General features: G+C 43.9%; 1 protein-coding gene across 2 annotated transcripts in view; it reads left to right on the plus strand.

Moving 5' to 3' along the window:
- The window catches only part of NEK4 (NIMA related kinase 4), a 140365-nt gene that overhangs the window by 30026 nt on the left and 88262 nt on the right, over positions 1–22077 (plus strand). For both annotated transcript variants that reach the window (XM_029599439.1, XM_029599440.1), the window contains exons 3-7: positions 2970–3167; positions 3594–3701; positions 9698–9852; positions 16939–17068; positions 19215–19625. In XM_029599439.1, the coding sequence (XP_029455299.1) occupies positions 2970–3167; positions 3594–3701; positions 9698–9852; positions 16939–17068; positions 19215–19625 (1002 nt within the window). The remainder of the gene's footprint in view (positions 1–2969; positions 3168–3593; positions 3702–9697; positions 9853–16938; positions 17069–19214; positions 19626–22077) is intronic.

A 22077-nucleotide genomic window follows, 5' to 3' on the forward strand; every position in this document is an offset into this window, starting at 1 on the left:
ATAACCCACTGTCTGGACTGATCCGAGGTACCACAGGAACGAAAATTAGCAGGTAAGTAATAATTTTCTTTTGCTAAGTATTCTTTTGCTGTTTTTGAAAAGATTTTGTGTTCGGAGTAAGTATATGCTCTCATGCAACTCTTCTTCCATTTCCTGTGTTTGGGACGAGCAAATGTGGCCATGTTAATTCCTGTGATGTCACAGATTCAGCATCATCAGTGTGAGATGGAGAAAGAAGAGCTGAGTGAAAGTCCTTGTTTCAGTAGGGAACTGTGAATAATAGTGACAAAAGGCCAGGACAAATTATTGTGCTAATCCCTTTTTAATGTGTAATTCTGCCTATTAACACTAAAACAACTTATATTACTATACGAGAAGCAGGCCTGAATTAACTATGACATGTTGGTGATGTTATCTGATGGCACTGAGTAGACCCTTCCGTCTTACCTTATAGAGCTTTTGCTCTTCTGACCATGTGTGGGAATCTTCACACAGGTGTTGCCTCATGAGCCCCTCAGTCGTTTTTCATCTGAGCATCAGCACAGACATGTATCCTTTCTCTCTGTATTTTTCTTTATTGATATTTCCTATATTGATATTTTTTCAGTGCTATCTGAAAAAATAAAACAAAACATTTTCTTCATGGAAATGTCCAGCAAAAAGAAGCCCCCATCAGTGGCTTCAAAGACTGTGTATGCGGTAGGAAAATGTCCTTTACAGATTGGCATGACGTCTGTTATCAGTGCCCAGGGCCAAATCATTACCATTCCAATTGCTTTCATTATGGCTGGATGTCTCTGTGCTCTCAGCAGTCCAGGACCTGGAAGATGGAATAACTACATAAGTCTCTGAAGAGCCGCAGCCAGTTCTTCCTCTGGAGTAGAGCTTCATTGAGCTCTCTAGGTGCTGAGTTGAGAAGGAGCTCTTCAACTAAGACTCCTCCCTCACTGGAGAAGTCCTGAGATCCCTCTATCTCCTCAGAATTGAGCAAACAGAAAAAGCACCATTCTCAGGAAGTGGTAAGCCCTTCACAAGCTTTGCAAGGCTCAGGACCTAGTAAAAAGAAAAAGTGCCACTCCTCAGAGTCAGTGGCGCAACTGATGCCGAAGAAGCATTGAGCCTCGGCATCAACAGTGCAGCCGATGCACCATTCATCAGCACATCGTGCCTAAGTGCCAATGACACATCAAGCCCTGGAGTACTCAACGTGTTGAGCCTCGACACCAATGATACTCCCTCCCTCGATGCCTCATTTGTTGGAGCAAGCTTCAACATCGACACACCTGGTGCAAGATCACCAAATATTGCTGGGTGCTCAAGATTGTAGAATCTGGTTACCACTTCTGTTTCTCCTGACTTCTCATGCTTCTTCATTGCTTAGCCTTCAATCTGGATCTGTCTCACTCAGCGCAGCTGTACCTGGAGGTGGACTTGTTTCTCAGACAGGAGGTTATAAAATTTGTCCCACCTAGTCAACATGGCCAGTGGTTCTACCCGTTATTTCCTTATCTCCAAGAAAGCCAGGAGATTGAGACTCATCCTGGATTTAAGAAGTCTGAACAAGAATATGTTATGGAGAAATTCAAGATTAAGCAGCTCACTTTTGTTTTGCAGCCTGGCTTTTGAAAAGAATCGTTTGCGATTTGAAGGGCTATTCAGAAGTCATTACCATTTTACGGCAGGCTAGGAGAATACAATGTCAGGCTTATATCTAGGTGTGGAGATTGTTTGATACATGGTGCCTCAGAGAGAGGGTATTGCACCTCTTATTTTATTTATTTCTAAGATTCTTTTAACCCACTTGTTCTAAAGGTAGTTCACAGTGATTTACAATACTGATAAATACAAAATCCATATTAAAAGGATATCACAGTATATATTAGAAAACAAAAATCTAACAATAATAGAGAAGAAAAGAGTAGCCCAAACTACTGGAAAGCCTGCTCAAGCCTCTTTAAGCATTGGTGTCTCACATTCTGACTTTTTTGCAGAACGGTCTAACGAAAGGGCTTGCAATCAATTCTCTAAGAATCCAGGTGCAGCCTTGGGTTATTTGAGGTAAGGTGTTAGGGGTATCCCTGGCTTCGCATCCCGATGTGGTTTATTTTTTTTTGAGGGGTGAAGCATTTGTGTCCTCTGGTGAGGTGAGTGTTCCCCTCATAGAACCTTAATTTGGGTTTGCAGGTTCTCTGTAGTTCTCCGTTCAAGCCATAGAGAATGTATCGCATGTTGTTATTTGCTAGCAGGGCTTCAGATTACAGATTCTATTAAGGCTCATCAAGTGAACGCCATGGCTGCATCATTGGCTTATTTGCGAGCCACTCCTATTGAAGACATCTGCAAAGCTACAACTTAGTCATCCATGCACACTTTCACATTTCATTACTGTCTGGGCAATCTATCAAGAGGTTTGAGTAAAATCAGACAGGCAGTTTTGCATAGCCTGTTTACCCAGTAGTCCACTCTTTATGGTGAGGTCCAGGTTGCTTATTCAGTAACTGCTCTGCTGCAACACTTAGCTGGGGACTCCCATGTCATAGCTAATTCTGCCCTACTTGTCAACAGAGAAAGCAAGTTTGCTTCCCGTAAACGGTATTCTCCATAGATAGGATGAATTAGCCTTGCTAAATTCCTGCTTTCCTCTCTGGAGGGTCAACTTCCTAGCTAAGCTTAGCTCTACAATTGATTGGAGGATTTATGAGACAATGCCTGAGCAGGAACTCCCGCATATGCTAAATAGAGCAAAAGCTCTATGAGCTGAGAGAGAATGGTCCATTCGGTGTACATGGCGGACATGTCACCCACATGTCATGCTAATTCATCCTACTGTCTATGAAGAGCGTCATTTATAGTAAGCAAACTTGCCTTTTTTCTCAGACACAAAATTGGAGAAAATTCTTCGTATATCTGGTCCTGTGTATATTTGGGTCAGTCTTTTCACTAATTTAATATTTTATCTTGATTTCCAGTACTTACATGATAAGCACATCATGCACCGGGATCTGAAGACTCAAAACATCTTTCTGACACGGACGAACATTATTAAAGTAGGTGATCTGGGAATCGCCCGAGTTCTGGAAAACCAGTACGATATGGCCAGCACACTGATTGGCACTCCATACTACATGAGCCCTGAGCTTTTCTCCAACAAACCTTACAACTATAAGGTACTGCAGAGTGTTAAGAAGGAACTGTTTATAATCCTTGTAGTTTTACGTGTGTGATTGGTAAGAGCAGGAAAAAGATTAAATTGTTGGTTTAAAATGACTTGTTTTGACACACTAAGCATGTATTAGAAAGCTTACAGGAACTGATTATCATGCCATTGCTTGATGTCATGTCTTGAAAAATGAATCCTCCCGAGTTTTATATTTTGTTGTGCTGAGTTTTATTACCAGAGAATCAATGTATGAGAGAAGGCTCTTTTATGGACTCAGATTCTGAATGCTCATTTTATCCAGCATTAATCAGATAATATACTACAGTGAGGGGTTGCTGTGTGGTAGTATAATGACGTGCTATGATTGTAAAATGAAGCAGTTACCCTAGTTCCTGGAATGACTTCTGCTGAATTTTCGCTTTTCTCTCCACAGTCCGATGTGTGGGCTTTGGGCTGCTGCGTCTATGAGATGGCCACTTTGAAGCACGCCTTCAATGCAAAAGATATGAATTCCTTAGTGTTCCGCATCATTGAAGGAAAGGTGACCCCATAACACAGAGCTTTCTTTACATGCAGCAAAATTGTTTCTGAGAAATGTTCTTTTTTCCACATAGGTTCTTGTAGCCTTAACAAAGAAACCCCACATTTGACAAAGACCCCTCTCTAACAGGAACCTGATGATATATGAATTTGCTTTTGTCGCTCCTGAGGCATTTCCTCTTCTAGAGCTCTCCCAGCAATCTTTTTTGAATGATACTATTTTTATTGCTAGTAATCCAGCATTCAGATACTGATTTTAAGAAAAATATTGGTGTATCTTGCATCTTTAAGTACTTTTTTTTTTTTTAGAGGTTCCAGTCCACATTTCTGCTTTTGTATATTCAGCATGGATCCTGCATGCAGTGCATGCTGTTAGTTTGGTGATGGTGGGAGGCCTCCTACTGAAAAGAATGGAAATTGGAGAGCTTTAGCTTGGTCTCCCACACTGCTTTTCTGACATGCCTCAGTGCTGTAATGGAGGGATCACTTCTTGGAATAAGAGGGTACCTCTCTTTTCATTCTTATTCAGTCCCTGGCCTCTTCTGACTTGGACACTGTGAAGGCTAATTATTGCTAAATGTGAGGGTGGATTTTGTGGTATGAGCATCTCTCTATTGTGCACTAGGTTGAGCACACCTATGATTGCATACGAACATCATATGAGTTTTAGATAAAACCTCCATTCCCGCTTTGAGCAAAAGACCTGGTGAAAAACTCCAAGTACTATTTTTATATCTGACAGTGCCTTAGTTAATGTTCTTGGAGAATTTGTGCTGTGTTTGTGACCTCAGTGAAAAGCACCTTTTAATATCACTTATATATTTATGTTCTTAAAAAGAAAAGTTGGGATTGGATGAACCATTATGGCAAGTTGCACAGCTAAAAAACAGACTCTCACAATGCCATATTTCCCTGTACGTACCCAGATCAGTCCAGATCATGGGTTATGTTTCCCTTCCAGCAGGTAAAGACAGAGAGAAACTTGAAAGGCACCCTACTTAACCTGGTGTGCCACCTGCATCCCTTCAGTATTTCTCTGTCTCCAGCAGATAGAGGTGGTGCAAACCCTGCAGTCTTGTCTGGGGTTAGGCTATCCCTTAAAATGTCTGGGGTTAGGCTATCCCTTAAAATGTAACTAAAAGTGAGCTATCTTAAACTTTGAATCAAGCAACTTAAAAAATAGAAAAAGGAAAGTGAGAAGAGGCTCTGCTACAGAAGGCAGGGTACTCCCTATCCTCCCAGAGGGTTGTTAGATGCTGCGGGGGTCATCCCCTCTGGTGGCAGGTTATAGGAGCTGGGTTGGTAACCCCACGGGGCTCCAGCAAGGTAAGCAGCTGGGGAAGAGATTACCGGTGGTCTGGTCCCTCTCTTCACCTATTGTGATTCTGAGCACTGTGTAAAAAAAACAAACAAAATAAAAACCCGAAAGTTTTTGAAATTTTTTTCTTTTTTGGTCAGCTGCAATCCAGGACCCCTTCCCACCTGAATCGCTGCGTTTTTGGCCAATTTTGCTGTGTTTTTCGTGTTTTTTGAGCCGTCCCCGCCCCCCCCCCCCCACCCCCCCATGATGCCGCTGCCATCTTGGAGTATAACATGTGGTGAATCGGCCGCACGGCTTTCTAGGGCTGGTATTTGTTCTCGCTGCCTTCTTTTTCAGGGTCTGCAGCAGTAGCCAAGCCTCGAGGGGCTCAAAAGCAACAGGCTCCGTTGGAGTTCAGGGCTGATCCTTTCCCCCTCAGTGCAGGGATGACAACCATCTTAAACACGTATGCTGCAGTGCAGGCAAGGGCTATGGAGGAGAGGAGCTTCCCCCAGCGCTGTCTCCAGTCTCTGCCAGTCCTGATGAGACTTTAGTTCAGGATCAGGATTTCTCACAGGGGGATTCTGCTTTCCCAAGGGGTCAGGATGTTGATTCTGATTCTTTTTCCTTAGATTTTGTTCTCCTTATGCATAAAGCCTTTTTGGCTTCCAGGTCTCTGCAAGGTGGTGCCTTGCCGGTAGGACCTATGCAGGGACCGCCCCCCAAGGTAGCCAAGCATGCCGATGTTCCCGCATCTCTAAGAGTCGCCAAGTTAAAAGACGCTGTGGTTTCAGGAGGATCTGCCGTTCCGGAGATTCCGGGCAGTGTGGCTGCAGATTCAGGAACCTCTCCTCCCCCTCCCGCAGGTGGGGGATTGGATGAAGAGCAAGGGAAACAGCCTCTTTTATAGAGTGATGACCCTAAGGTGGTGCATCTGTTCCAGAGGGAGGAACTAGATCCCCTCATTCCAGCAGTGCTAGCTGAGCTCGGGGTCAAGCTCCCCACACAGGCTCCACAGCAGGGCTCCGTGGACCTGGTCCTCGCAGGTTTGCGAACGCCGACTCGGGCTTTTCCTGTCCATCCCATGCTTCAGCAGCTGATGACCAGGGAGTGGGATGCTCCGGATGCTGGTTTAAGGGTCGGTTGAGCTATGGATAAGCTTTATCCGGTATTGGATGAATTTTTGGAGCTCCTGCAGTCCCCTAAAGTAGACGCTTCAGTTTCGGCTGTTGTCAAGCGGACCATTATCCAAGTCGCTGGCTTGGCAGCTCTCAAGGATCTTCAGGATTGCAAGCTGGAAGTCTTTCACATGGAATCTCTGCGTTCAGTCATTCGCCCTTGCGGTACTCAAGGGCGAATTCTTGGCCACTCTGGATCTCATGGAGGCATACTTGCACATTCCCATATGTGAGGATCATCAAAAGTTCCTTCGCTTCATTATTCTGGGAATGCAATACCAATTCTGCGCTCTACCATTCGATCTCCCTACCGCTCCCCGTATGTTCACCAAAGTCATGGTAGTTGTGGTTGCGTTCCTCTGGAAACAAGCCCTCCTCATTCATCCCTACCTGGATGATTGGCTTATCAGAGCAAAGTCCAGCGATTGCTGTGTGGAAGCGATACACCAGGTGACCACCCTCTTGGAATCCCTCGGATGGGTGATGAATCAGGCCAAGAGCAAACTCGTCCCCTCTCAGATGTTGGAATTTCTAGGAGCCCGGTTCGATACGGCTGTCGAAAGTTTTGCTCCCAACAGATCGCCAGAACATGCTGATGGGACAAGTTCGACGCTTGTTGGATCTTCCACTGCCCAAGGCCTGGGACTACCTTCAAGTTCTAGGCTCGATGGCATCCACTCTGGAGGTGGTTCCTTGGGCATTTGCTCATATGAGACCATTACAATGAGCCTTGCTTTCCTGGTGGGATCCCAAATCAGAAAATTTCCAATTTCCTCTGACACTCACCGAATAAACTAGGTTCAGTCTTGGATGGTGGCTTTGCCAGCACAACCTGTCTCAAGGAGAGGATCTGGAGGTCCCGAACTGAATGGTAGTGACCACGGATGCCAGCCTATCTGGCCCGGGAGCGGTTTGCCTGTATCTCTCAGTACATGGCAGCTGGTCCCCGGAGGAGTCCGGATGGTCGATCAATCGCCTGGAGACCAAGGCGGTTCGCTTGGCCCTGCAGCACTTTCTTCCCCGGTTGCACCATCAGGTGGTTCACGTCCTGTCCAACAATGTGAAGACGGTGGCTTACATCAACCGTCAAGGAGGCACCAGAAGTCAAGCAGTAGCCGATGAAGCGGAGCTACTCATGGCTTGGGCGGAGGAAAATCTGGCGATGCTAGTGGCATCTCACATTGCCGGGAAGGACAACGTTCAAGCCGACTAAGTCGCCGGCACATAGATCCAGGAGAGTGGGAGCTTTCGGACCATGCAAAGGAGGAGTTTGAGGAAGAAAGGGTACTCTGAGGAAGTTATCACTACATTGCTACAAGCCAGGAAAACGTCTACTTCTCTCTCTTACGTCAGGGTATGGAGAGTCTTTGAGACGTGGTGTCGGGAGTGAGAGATTCTCCCCAGACACGCTTCTATTGCTCAGATGTTAGCCTTTTTTACAGAATGGTTTGGCTAAGGGCTTGTCTTTTAACTCCATCCGGGTGCAGGTAGCAGCCCTAGGTACTCTGGTAGCTCGGTGGCGTCACATCCAGATGTGGTGCGTTTCCTTGGAGTCAGGCATCTGAATCCTCCTGTCCGTCCGGTGTGTCCTTCGTGGAGTTTAAATTTGGTTCTTCACGTATTGTGTGCTCAACCTTTTGAACCTATTAAATGGGCAACGGTCAAGGGCCTTACGTTGAAAACGGTATTTTGGTAGCTATATGCTCAGCTCGCAGAGTTTCAGAATTACAGGCTCTTTCTTGTAGAGAACCTTTCTTGAGAATTTCCGATTTGGGGGTCTCTCTCCGAACAGTCCCGTCTTTTTTGCCAAAGATGGTGTCTACTTTTCATTTAAGTCAGTCAGTGGAGCTTCCGGCTTTTCGTGATCTGGAGGGCGATCCTCATGTGGGTGAACTTCATCGTTTAAATGTTCGCCAAACTCTGTTAAGATATTTGGAAGTCACAAATACCTTTAGACTGTCGGATCATTTGTTTGTTCTTTGGAGCGGTCCCAAGAATGGTCATAAAGCATCCAAGATAACGATTGCACGCTGGTTGAAGGAGGCCATTGCGTCTGCATACGTTTGTAAAGGTTGACCTGTTCCTGAGGGCTTGAAGGCCCATTCTGTTCGCTCTCAGGCAGCCTCTTGGGCAGAGTTCCACTTGGTGTCGCCCCAGGAGATTTGTCGAGCTGCAACTTGGAAAACACTGCACATGTTTTCTCACCACTGCCGCCTGGACATTCAGGCTCTGCATACTGATGATTTTGGTAGTGGTGTACTGCGCGCGGGACTCACAAGGTCCCACCCAGTTTAGGGAAGCTTTGGTACATCCCATGGTCCAGACTCATCCGGGTACGTATAGGGAAAAGAAAATTGGTTCTTACCTGATAATTTTCATTCCTGTAGTACCACGGATCAGTCCAGACGCCCACCCGGGTATATCTATATTCCAAGAGTCCGCGCGCATATTTTTTCCGGTTATGTTATTGCAGCATACTAAGAAAGAATACCTCAGATTACAAGTTATTTATTTATTTATTTATTTATTTAATGTCTCTTATATACCGATGTCCGTTTGCACATCGCATCGGTTCACAGTAAAACATGAACTTTATGGGCGAAGCCCTTACAAGGAACAGATAAATACAGTTAACTTTAGGGCATAGCCCTTAACAAAAACCAAGGAAGAAATACATTGGAGGGGGGTATTGATTTACATACTATAACCTATATATATGTATATATATATATATAAATAAATATAAACATAAATATTATAACATTTCAAGGTACCAAAATCAGAGGCATTTCGTAATCCAATATTCAGGCCGAGTTCACAAGTGTGGATTGGGGTTATCCATTTTGGAAGGAATTATGTGATGGGGGGTGACGTAGGGTAGGCTTGCTGGAAGAGCCAGGTCTTTAGTTTTTTTTTGAAAGTGGGTGTATATGACTCCATGCGGATGTCATGAGGTAAGGAGTTCCAGATAGTGGGACCAGCTAGAGAGAAGGCTCTGCTTATGGTGGAGGAGAGTTTGAAAGCATTAATGGGTTGGGAACGTAGGGTTCCTAGGAGAGCTGTGCGGGTGGGTCTGTTGGAGGTGCGAGGGGTGAGTGGAGGGTTGATCCAATTGAGATTGGAGTGTAGCAGACTTTTGTGGATGATGGAGAGTGCCTTATAAAGAATTCGGGAGTGTATAGGGAGCCAGTGTAGAGAGATGAGTATGGGGGTGATATGGTCCTTTTTTTTTGGAGTTTGATAGAATACGAGCTCACATGTTCACATGTTGATTCTTAAAGTTAGGTTGCTGCTTGATTCATTGCTAGTTTTATTCTGCTTTGATATTCTAAATACTGAAGGGATGCAGGTGGCACACCAGGTTAAGTAGGGTGCCTTTCAAGCTTTTCTCTGTCTCCACCTGCTGGAAGGGAGGCATAACCCATGGTCTGGACTGATCCGTGGTACTACAGGAACGAAAATGATCAGTTAAGAACCAATTTCCTTTTATTCCTGAAATACTGTCTTCTCACTTGTCAGCTGCCTGCAATGCCAAAGCATTATAGCCCTCAGCTGGGAGAGCTGATAGGAACAATGCTGAGCAAACAGCCCGAGAAACGGCCGGATGTGAAAGATGTTCTTCGGCGGCCCTACATCAAGCACCACATTTCACTCTTTCTGCAAGTCACAAAGGTGTAGGTATAAAAAATAATTCAGATTTATTTATTTACTTTGTTTACCACACACCAAAAGTAAAAAGCTTCCTGGTGTGCTTCAAAAAAGCATCATATAGGGGACAATGCAATAAAACTTAAACACAACAAATTTTAAGATGGGCTTACAAAAAAATAAATAAATAAAAAGTGTGCTGGCGGTTAGGTTAGGAAAAGGAGCGCTCAAATTGAGTGTCCATTTTCCTAACCTTCTGACAGACACCTCTCCTGGGCGTCCGCTGCCAAGGAGGTGCTAGGGGCGCATATTCCTCCCTAGCACTTCCTTGGTAGTGTGACCTCTCATATAAATATTCAATTGCACGCCCAGGAGAGGTGGCTGGGCATGTTTTAGGAAAGCGGGCGCATAACACTGAGCGCCTGTATTCCACGCTGATTTATTGGATCGGCCTGTTAGTAGGCACATTGAAAAACCATTTAACAAGTGTTGCAAAAAAGATTTAGCATGCTGATGGCCCAGAATTACTGAAATAGCGTGCTCACATTATTATGGTGCATGGAATCGACAGTGCATAGGCTAAATAGCATGAGCATGTGCTTACAGAGGGCAAGGATCCTCATTTCTTTATCTTATTGAGCTAAGGATTTTTTGCTCATGTCAAGAGCTAAATAAGAATATATACACATATCTTTGGACTAAGATTGTGGTACTGACACAGACACATCACTTTTGGAAAGGTATAGAATTACAGCTTTTGCCTTTATTAAGCCTATATGGTGTTTTGGGTTATTATCAAGAATTTCTATTCTTGTCTTCAACTTTGGGAAATTTTATGATACTGTTTGATGGGTGTGTGAAGGGGTCATTTTGTTAAAAGATTTTGATATTGTATTTTTTGGCTCACATTGACGGTAACTTTTAAACAGGTGCATGGGCGCACATGTGCACGCGTTTGCTGGCTCACGGCCCAGGGACGCAGCTATTTTATAATATGTATAAAATAGGCTAAGCGCGCGCACATGTATGCCAAATTTTAAGTGGACATGTGCAAATGCCGCTTCTACCCCATAAGTGGAGGGATTTTAAAAGCCACATGAGCTGACGCCATTAGCCATTTTCACAGTTCGTTCCCAGTTTACCCGGTTAAGGGACAGGACTCCCAAACTCCCCAGGTTTAATGGCCTCCCTGCCTCCCTGTTAGCCCTCTCTCTTAAAACCCCACTGACATGCTTAGAATTTTTTCACGCCATCCATAGCAGAAGTAAAGTTACGTAGCTGGGGACCCTGGAGTGCATCAGATAGTGTATTTACATGCTGGTTTCAATATGAAATTCAGTAATGCCCATGCCTCGCCCCTTTTTGTGGAAAAAATTTTTTATTTGCACAGCAGGAAATTCACACATATCCGGGCGGCTTTTAAAATCTGCTCGGTGTATGCTGGCCCAACATATTCGCGTATCTCCAGGATACTGCAGAAGCTGAACATTTTTCTTACTCTGGTTAAAAGCAATCAGCTACCTGACAATTTGCTTGCATTCTAAGATGGCCAGAGCTGACCCTTGCCGGCTTTTATTACTTTCCTTTGCTAGACATAATGGAGCCTAGGCAGTGAACGTTAGTGTGCATGTTAAGGCCCTCATGCATGCTAAAAATAGCATGCTATGCAGGAAGACATTACCATGCACCTTAAATGGGTCCAAAGAGGTGTTGGGGTGATAATGCCAAAATGTTTGTGTCCATGCATGCAAATGAAGAAATGCATGAAAAAAATATCATGGTATGCCCAACCTCCACACTCTTTAGTACTTTTCTCGCACTGATCTTAGCTTTCTAATATGAGTCTGTTGCTTACCAAGGGGAAGCTAAATTGCCTGATCATGCTAAATTAAGTATAGCTGCTAAGAGGGCTCAGCTAACTGGAAACAGAGGATCTAAAAATGAAGGCCATGTCAGATGACGTCACTCCACAACTGTAGCTGCTTTACAAAAAAGAGCCAAAAGGAGCTCACACATACAAACCAAAAACTAAAGACAATAAGGTAAATTTTAAAAGCCTGAGACGCAACAAAACTCACTCTCTTGTACATAGCCAGGCAAAGGTAATTTTAGGAAGAAAATGTACAGAATAATTAAACTGTGTAGTAGACAAATCTGTACTGTGCTATTCACTTCATGAAGTATGTTGTGCAAAGTTATGCTTTAGATCTTGGTTGTGTAGTGGATAGTCTTGAGCAGAGGCAGAGATGCAACAATCAGGCGTTTTTATGCTGGTAAACTTTTGTGTTTACTCATGTGAAAACATGGCCAAATTATTGTTGCACCATCTCTTTCCCATACCTCCATGTAGGTAAAAGTATACATTCATGCTATGCATCAGACCTGGCGAGAGGAACAGCAGGAGTCCACTTTGTGCTTGCCAACTGCTCTTTCTTGTCTGTGCTGGCATAGTGAGCAACTTCAAAACTTGCAGATCGGCATGTCCTACCTGCTGATATTGCAGTGTACGAAATTAGCAGGCAGGAAGTGCCCATCGCTCAGGAGCCGATGCAATACAGTGCGCCCAGCCTAATGCACAGGTTTACCCATGGTTGTACGCGTGTTTTGGACGCGCTAGAATAACACCTGATGCAATGAGGATTAGTGCGTTCAAAACGCGTGCCCAAATAAACACGTAGCTAATAGCGCTCATCATGTGTAAATTCCATGTAGAAGACGCTATTAGCTTTTATCTTGTGATGCAGAAAATTGCCGGTCTCCCAATGTACCCTTTTTAACCCAGCAAATTTATCGCCAGCCCTGGGGCTGGCATTAAGTATTATGGCAAGTCAAAGGCACATGAAAAAACAAAAAATACTGCTCTCTTTTTTTGGTTCTTCTTAATTAGTATCCTTGTGATACTAACATCTACTGCTTGCAGTAATTAAAATGTAAAAAAAATGTAAGGGCTCAATTTAAAAAAAAATTTCTGGTGGCACAATATACACACACAATCTACACGCCTCAGGCCGATTTTGCTGCGTGTATATTGTGCATGTAAATTATCTGCGGCAGGATTGAGTGCCCATTTTCCTGGCCCATGTGTACAGCCACATCCATGTCCTTTTTAACTCAGCAGCTCATTAAAATATAGCATTGCGTGCCCAGGAGAGGTGGATATGCATGTGTTGAAAAAACGGGTGCCTGGTTGGACACACGTCTTTACGTGTGTATTATTGCATTGGCCTGTCAGTTGCTACAGTGGGAGTGGATTCTTGGGAAGACGGTGCACAAGGTGTGGGGAGTGGATGCTGGGGAAAGGGTGGCAAACGGCAGAGGAGAGTGGATGCTGGGGAAAGGTGGGCAAGCGGCAGAAGACAGCGGATTCTGGGGAAAGGGGAGATGAGCATGTGTCTGATACTGGAGAAGGGATAAGGAGGCAGATTGCTGGGGAAAAGAGGACAAGAAGCAGAAAACAGATTATTGGGGAATGGGGCAAAAAGCAGGGGGCAGATGCTGAGGAAAGGAGAGGGGATGTCAGGGAGCAGATGCTAGAGATAAAGAGAGAGAGGATGGATACTAGGAGAAAGGAAGAAATAGGCAAAAGGATACATGCTGAGGAAGAAAAAAATGAAGGGTTGGCAGAGGCAAGGGTAAGAATGGGAAATGACGAGCGATGTGAAGGGAATGGGATAAATTAAAAGGAAGGGTAGGAAAGAGAAAAATAAAGTGTAGGGATAGCTGGGAAAGCTGAAAGATATGAGAAAAGATAGCAATTATGGGAATATAGATGGAAGTTGAGATGTGAGAGAAGGAGCAAAAGAAGGGGAAAGAGCTTGGGTCCTTAAAGCAACACTATGATAGAAACAGCTCCTGGTGGAGGATGTGATGTCATCAACAGCAATGGCAGCATAGGAATTGAACTCTTGCACCCAAACAAGCTAATTCTTTTGAGATCTGCCACATCCTTCATTTTGTACTGGTAATTGCTGGACTTGATTTCTAACAATATCAACATGTCTTCTAAGAAAAAAGCATGCAATTTCAAACAATTTTCATATGTAAAAGCTATAGCAGGTGCAGAGATACTGGAGGAAATGGAGGAGGCTGCTGGCATGTCACCTGCAGAAAGTGAAAATGAATGCTGTAAGACTGTTATTATTTGTAAGGATTTTGGGTGGATCCCTGGACCTGTGGCAGATGACCATGCCCATGGGGGGAAGTCCCGTGAGGGGCCACCGGTCAGACTCAGAGTTGGGAGCAGACACACACTAGTTCTTTTATTATACAGGATTGGTGAACCACCAGAAGTGGCAGTAGTGAGCTGGAAAGTAGCCCGGTTGGGCTTGTAGTCCCTCAGGCTCTGGAACAGCGATCCCATAATGGCTGTGCTGTAATAGAAAGAACTGATATTGTGAGTAGTAGCAGGATATACAGAGTTCAGGAATAGAGCCTCGTTGGTAATGTACTCGTGCAGCGGTCTCTCAGTGTGGAGCACAGGAGCTGGAGTAAAGGCAGGCCCTCGAGGAGCGAGTACTTGGCTCCAGGGAAAGCTCTGAGAGATAGAGATGGTAACTCACAGATGTTATAGGCAGCGGTGTCTTCCTGGCAGAAGTGGAGTCCAAGTAGCGAGTCCAGGAACATGGGCCCTCGAGGAGCGAGTACCGGTTCCAGACTGTGACCTAAAAGATAAGAAAGAGAGAGAGGCCCCCCGAGGAGGCAGAGTTGCAAGGTACGGAGAGCGAATCCCATCCATTAGGAAACCTTTATTAACTCGATTAGTTAGCAATCACGTAGGCCTTTTGTATCCTGGATGCATGATGTCATCACAGGGGGATGCCCCTAAGGTTCGCGCCACTGAAGGTACTTGAAGCAGGGCCGCGTGGCGCGCGTGCCCTAAGGCAGCTGAACAGCATGGCAGGAGGCAGCGCCCAAGCCGGTCCGGGGACACCGGAGAGGACGGCAGGCAGACGCCGCAGCAGCCAAACGTCTGTCAGCCGCAGGAGGAGTCGCCAGAGAGGTTAGGAGGGCGGAGTGGAGACGTCGGGCAGCGACATTCGTAACAAAGACGCACGCAAATGCAGATATTAACCAAATACCCTCTCAGGATGAATTCCATCAGTGGTTTTGTGATCTGTAAAATGATGAAAGATAATAAAGGAGAGATACTCTCTATGATTACAGGCTTGCGGGAAGAAATGGCTGACATTGGTAATTGAGTGGACGCATGTGTTCTCAATATGCACACTTGGATATGGAGAACACCTCCTTACAAGAAAAACTAGAGGACATGGAAAACAGAACGAGGTGCTGTAAACTGTGTTTTTGCAGCATTCTGCAAAACAATGAATATACTGATTGCAGTGAAGTGGTGCAAAAAAATTGTGCGTTCCTGTTGCAACAAAATGGAACAGAGTATGTAGTGATTGACCTTCACACTTTTGCAGCTCATTACTGTTTGGACAAAGAAGAACGACAAGAGTCAGCCTATGGACAATCCGTTTTAAAGAACTTGATTCCACCATAATCCCAACTTCTGCATCCAACCTGCTGTGATTTTATGCTGCCTCAATTTTTTCCAACAGTACTTCACTGTTGGTCCATTACAAAATGACTCAGCCTCTAGCTTGCTAATTACCCATATGTGAGGACTAGCATCCTGCTTGTCCTGGGATAAAGCAAAATTGCTTACTTTGTAATAGGTGTTATCCCAGGACAGCAGGATGTAGTCCTCACAGAACCCACCCACCACCCCACGGAGTTGGGTCCGATACGTTTTATTATTTTATTTTTGCTAACGCTTATTGCTACATAAGAGACTGAAGGAAGACCCCTGTGGCTCGAGGGATCATGGCATGCTGGGCATGCTCAGTGGGCTCAGTCTGCCAGTCAAAAGTTTCTAGAAACTTTGACAGAAAGTTTTCCGTGATAGGGCTCCGTCAGTGACGTCACCCATATGTGAGGACTACATCCTGCTGTCCTGGGATAATACCTATTACAAGGTAAGCAATTTTGCTTTCTCTCCAGAACATATACATAAGGCATTTCCAGCTATTGCAGGAGGGGCTGTAAAGAAATTGGTGCTTATTATCATATGTGGTGGACTTGTCCATATATAGTGGTGTTCTGGCAGGAAATATTTAAGTTGGTAAAGGATATTTGTGATATTTCATTATAAATGTCTGCTCTTAGTGCTGATTGAACTTACTTGATTCCTTGATTTCTGAGGTCTTATGGTTGCTTGTACATCAAATATTTATTGCAGCCAGATGTGATTTGGCCTTCTGTTAGAAGGCAGTTGTTCCCCCAAATGTGGAAGAAGGGATCTGCAATTAGAGAAAGTGATTTTCTTAAATAAATTGACAGTGATAAGAGGTTGAAAATGTCAACATTTAAAAGAATTTGGGACCCTTTTATGAGATGGTGCCAAACACGGTCTTAATCATATTGAGCTATAAAGCTACTATCCTGTGGGATATTTTGCAGTGGCTCAATATTAGTTGAGATGAGCGCTTTTATACATATTTATCCCCTGGATGTCTTTTCTAAATTTTGGTATATAAGTCCACTTCGTCTTCTCTTTTCTTTTTCTTATCGGTACTGCAAAGGTGTCTAGTCAGCTATTCTATCTAAGGAAGTCTGGTTTGGGAAGGGGGTGGGGGAGGGGATAATTGAAGAAATCAGTGTGTTGATATTGTGAATATGCTTTATATACCTGATTTTTAATGTTCATATTAATCTTTGAGCAATAAAAATTAAATTATAAAAAAAAAAGAAACAGCTCCTGGTTGGGGGGAGTGAAACAGCAGAAGACCAAGGATATTCTGCTTTCCCGCTCACGTGCAGAAATTATGTGCACATCACTAGTAGAAGTCTGCATACACTTTGGAAAAAATTAGAGAGAACATTGTACAATAGCTTCTGTACAGAGGACAGGAATGGTACCAGATGTTCTTGGTGTAGATGTAATAAGTTGTGTGGAAAAGCTATACCAGAAATAAACCATGTGCTAAATGCCACAGTGTTCATATTGGATAAATTCCACGTGGATACAGTAATCCAGTCAAACTACAAGCGTTTCTCTTTCAGGGAAAACTAACACCCCTCCAACTTCATTCTGTTTGTGTTTAAAGAAAATCTGGCAAAAATCGTAGGAGAGCGTCTGATGCCAAATCCAGTTGTTGTGCCTCAGAGGCTGCTGAAACTCCTGAAAAGAATGACCCGCAGAAGTGGACCCCAGAGCAGCAGAAGAAGCAGAAACTGGTAGGGTCAGAATAGAATATATTAAAACCTGTAATAAATAAATGAAACATAGCCAAAGAAAAAAAAATCCCAAAACACACTCCGCTTGAATACAATCTAACAAAACCATAGAGACAATATATGATAAGTAAAGTGTGGATCATGACCTTATTAAGGGTCTCTAAGAAAAAATATTCTCCACAAAATGAAGAATATTTTTGTGAAAAACCTTATCATTTAAGAAGCACTCGTAAATTAATCAGTCAGTAAATAAATACATATATAATGGCCTATACAGAGCAACTTTATAATTCTCTGCCATACAGGATATTTTTGAAAAACATTTTTTTTGATGCAAAAATGTATTTGATTTATTTAATCGATGGTGTTTTCTACAGTTGTTTTCATTTTGTGGAAAATATTTTTTCATAGACACTTTGTAAGGTTGAGATTCGCACTTCATGTATTTATCATGTTTTGTTTGATTGTATTCAGCAGGTGGAATAAATTTTTGTTTTTTTTTCCTTTGGACATTTGGACATATATTGTCTCTGCAGTTTTGTTTGATGATAAATAAATCAAATACAACTCTGGTCATGCAAAATCACTCTCATGCCAAAGACGGCAATGGTATTGATTTTGTGATGCAGACCAGTGCTGCTGCTGTTCATCAATACACCCAAATCTGTTTTACTTTGAAAATCCTCAGTTAAGACTGTTACATCTTAAAGGGGAAATTTTTAAATCAGCCCACAAAGTTGAAAATTGCGCGGATGGGTTTATTGTACATACTTTACGTAGATCTCCAAACAGAAATAATCCATATTGTTTCTGTTTGAAAATTATTAAGTGCAAAGTGCATGCATTAAAATGCCCGTGTACTTGGCTATTGTGAGGGTGGTGGACTAGCACATGTACATTTGAAAATCAAATGTATGTCTGCCATTTTCCACCCCCAGAAATGCCTCTTGCAACTAAAAGTACAAGTGCTATTGAACTTGCGCATCCTTTTAGCCTCATTTGAGGAGGGTAATTTTTAATCGGGCCTTTTTACCAGGTTCAGCAATTCAGTATGTACTGTACTTGGAGTTTCATTCACCTAACAGAAAGGTTCATAATTCTAAATGAGTCTCTGCTAATGCCATGCATGTTTAAGTTGTGGTGCATGTCTCTGCTATATTTCCTGTGACCTTGGATAAGAGAACCTGGTGTATTTTTCTTTCAGGTGGCTTGTATTGGCTTTGCAAGCATTTGTGATGATGAGTTTGCATGCTGTCATTGTATCCAGTATCCAAGGCTACAGGTCTGAGCTCTTCAGCCACAGGTCTCAGTCAGTGCTCACAAGCTTATCTTTGACATAGGGAATTGTGTATTTTCTTTCACAGATGAAGAGGGGACTGTCAATAGGATTGGAAAAGAGCAGGAGATGTATCTATCAGTTTTGCATATAAAGAAGTAATGCTACTTATAGATTTCAGAATATAAATTGGTGTGTTTTTTTGCTCCATTCTACTCTCTGTTGGTCTTATTCTTGATTCGTCTTTAATTGTTGACCAAAGAGATGTTAAAGATGTTAAAAGAAGTCCTTGCTGGGATTAATTTTCTTAAAGAGCAAAGTGGATAAAGCCCTCTTAGGTTCCGGTTTGTACCTGTTAGTTGTGTGTGTGGTTTTTATGTGGTGGAAATTTCTCAATAGGCCAATCCAGTTTTTCCAGTGCTGAAATGCCTCACTGCCAGACAATGCACAGAAACATAAAAGATTCAGATTTGGGCCTAAAATCTTGCAGCTCAAGTATTAAAAGTCTGCATTAGATGGGATTAATGGAGACCAGTGGTGAGATCACTGTTCTGTGATTGACTAACCCGAGAACTTATGGATTTTAGACCTTTGACTCTGTGCCATTGAGCAAGTTGCTTTGTATTTGTATGTATTGATTTTTACTCTGCCTATAACTAAGCAGTAGTAGAAATTTTTCTTACCTTTTCTTACCTTTTCTTTCTTTTTGATGTTTTCACTCAGTTCAGCAGCACAAACTATATGCAAAGCCATCAGAGGTGCCTGTATCCACTGGAGGGATGTTTTTGAAGAGTGTTTTTATCGAGTTTGGAAGAAAAGTAGTATTTAAATCAACTTGTCACTGTTACAGTTTGTTTTTTATTTTTGCAGAATAAAGAAAAGAATCCAGATAAAAGCAAACATGCGGGCACTAACCCAGCAGAGGCATCTGCTGCTGATTCTTCCAAAAACTCTCTCAAGAATGTGCTGGACAGCACTGGGCTCTCCATAGTGACAGTCAGCAGAGTGGATATTGATATTGTACCTGTAGAAAGAGAGAACTCTGAAGGGAGTCACCTGATACAGGATGAGAGAGGACAGAACTCTAGCACTTCTAACAAAACAGAATCTAAAGGACTTCCTAAGGGATCACAGCTGAAGGACGACCAACACAATACAAAAGCAGCTTCTAAACCAGAAAGTAAGGTTTTTAACCTGACCACTGCTGATGACATGGAAAAACTAGATGATACAATGAAACTTCTACAGCCCGTTTTCAAGAATCAGAGTTCCAATGACCAGGTAAGAATTGTGTTTGTAAGACCATATGCTCAGCATAAGTTGTCTTTTCTACTGTAACAAAATGCATTTTACAGGCAAACTTTCACTAGAGCTTTGATGATTTGAGAATTTCTGTTTGCAATGATCATTTTAAGCAAAGCCATCAGATATGTTTATATAATCAGTGGGAGGTTTCTTATGCTGTAAGTTACTAGTCATTGCTATAAGTGTGCTATCTTATCATAAGCAAATTAAGATGAGGACTGTGGATGAGCAGAGTGAGCATGGATTTCGACTTTTGGAGGTCAATTTGCAAAGTGATCTGAATGGGTAAAATGTGTTTTACCTGAGTTTAATCAGTTGTCTGCAAATTGCCCTTTCTGTATCTGGCTAAAGGTTCACATTGTGGAAGACCGCACCAACTTTTATTTGTATTGGCAGTAGGTATTAGGTTGTGGGAGGAAAAGTTCATATAAATTGTATTTTTAAATCTTTGTACATACTTATCAGCAAAATCCCATCGGCCGAGAAAGTAGGTGCAAGTAACCATGGAGTCAATGCTCAGATGATTTATCTGGCTAAGTCTGGGACTTAGCTGGACACTCCACAGGTTTTTAATTTCCCACTGCTGTGAATGCCTCCAACTTATCCAGCTAACTGATTAACTGGATTTCTCTACTCACTGCACTGCTGCATATTTGCCTCTATGCATACTTTTAGGTCCATATTCACCACTATTTGTCTGGCTAAGTTTATTCTTAGTGGACAAATGGCGTGATTTGAAAATCCTACCATGCTGTCCAGCCCATAGTTAGTCAATAACTTTTTAGCCGGTGAAAATGACATCCAGCTAGTTTGTGGGTGTTCCAGGATAGAAAAGGTTATCTGGCTAAATTAGCCAGATAAATGCCGTTCCCTGTACGTATCCGGATCAGTCCAGACAGTGGGTTATGTCCCCCTTCCAGCAGATGGAGTCAGAGAAAACTTTGAAGGGTGCTCCCATATAAGCTAGTGCACCCTCTGTCATCCTTCAGTATTCTTCTGACTCCAGCAGATGAGAGTGGCTGAACTCTAGTTCCCCACTAAGCTTCTGAAAAGCTAAATTTAGTGCTCTTTTCTCTATTTCTTAGCTTGCTTCCTATCTTAAGATGGATCAAGGTTAACAGAGGATAGAAAAAAGAAAAAAAAAAAAAAAAGAGAGACAGGGAAAGCTCAGACCCTTGTCTAGGGCCCAGCAATCTAACTTGCAGGAAGAGCTGTTTTCAGTCTCCATTGCTGTATTACTTTGTGGGGGTAAGTTTTTGTACCTTTCTTACTTTCAGGTTAGATTTGTAAGCCCCGGGGTGCAAGTCTGTGGTCCATCCTCTCCCCCTTTTCCTCCAAGCTGACCCGCTGCCCTGAGAAGTCGTTTTGCCTCGGGGCAGTCTCCACAGAGACGCGACAATCCTCTGTGTGGTGTAAATAGCAATTCAGGCAGGTCAGGGAGAAGGAGTAGTGCTGCAGAGGGGGTTTTTCCCTGCTCCTCGCAGCCACTCACCAGCGATCTGTCGGTGGCTCAGCTCAAAGTCCCATGCCGCGGTCCTCGAGGTGCTGTGCGTGTGGAGAGCCTGGTTCCCCGGCTCTCCTGCGAGGGGATCTGTGCAAGATACCTCCCTGGTGGGGAGGGTTCCTCGCGGCCGGCAGGATGAGCAGGTTCACATGCGATGATGCACCTCGATGCACGGAGGCCGGCCCCAATCTCGCCCAGTGCAGGAATGGCGGCCATCTTTGATTCTGAGCTGACGGCTCCAGAGCAGCCAGGGACGATTCAGACACCAGTTCTTCAGTGCTGTCAACCCCCTGGACCCTTGTCCACCCGCAGGAGACCCCCCCCCCCCCTTGGTGCCTTCTTCTGGACCACCTCCATTTTCCGCAGATTTTGTGCTTTTAATGCACAATGCCTACCTGGCCAGAATGGGCCAGCAGCAAGATCCAACAGGGCCTCCTCCTCCTAAGGTAAGCAGGATGGCTGATTCCCCGGGACCTCTGGAATGCCCTCAGGGAAGTGGGGACCTCAGGACCTGGGGTTCACTAAGGTGCCTCCAGGGTCTGCGTGATCCATCATCCTCCGTGGGGCTTGGCTTCTCTTCCTCAAGGCCCTCTCCCGGACCCAGACCTGGATGAACCCTCTTTGATGGCCCAGATGGAAGGGGATGATCCCCGGGTGCTGCGTCTCTTCCAGAGGGATGAGTTGATCCGCTCATCCCATATGTCGTGCAGGAATTGGATATTGAGGATCCACAAGACCCTTCAGGGCCTTTTCCACCAGCTAAGAAGGGGTACCCGTGCTCTCAGGTCTACGTCCACCGTCGAGGTCTTTTCCTTCCCATCCTACGCTACTGCAGTTGCTGTCCCGGGAATGGGATTTCCCTGAAGCCTCCCTCAAGGTGGGTAGAGCTATGGATAAGCTATACCCCCTCCCAGACGATTTTCT

The sequence above is a fragment of the Rhinatrema bivittatum genome, chromosome 4 (assembly GCF_901001135.1).
Source record: "Rhinatrema bivittatum chromosome 4, aRhiBiv1.1, whole genome shotgun sequence".
Taxonomy (NCBI): domain Eukaryota; kingdom Metazoa; phylum Chordata; class Amphibia; order Gymnophiona; family Rhinatrematidae; genus Rhinatrema; species Rhinatrema bivittatum.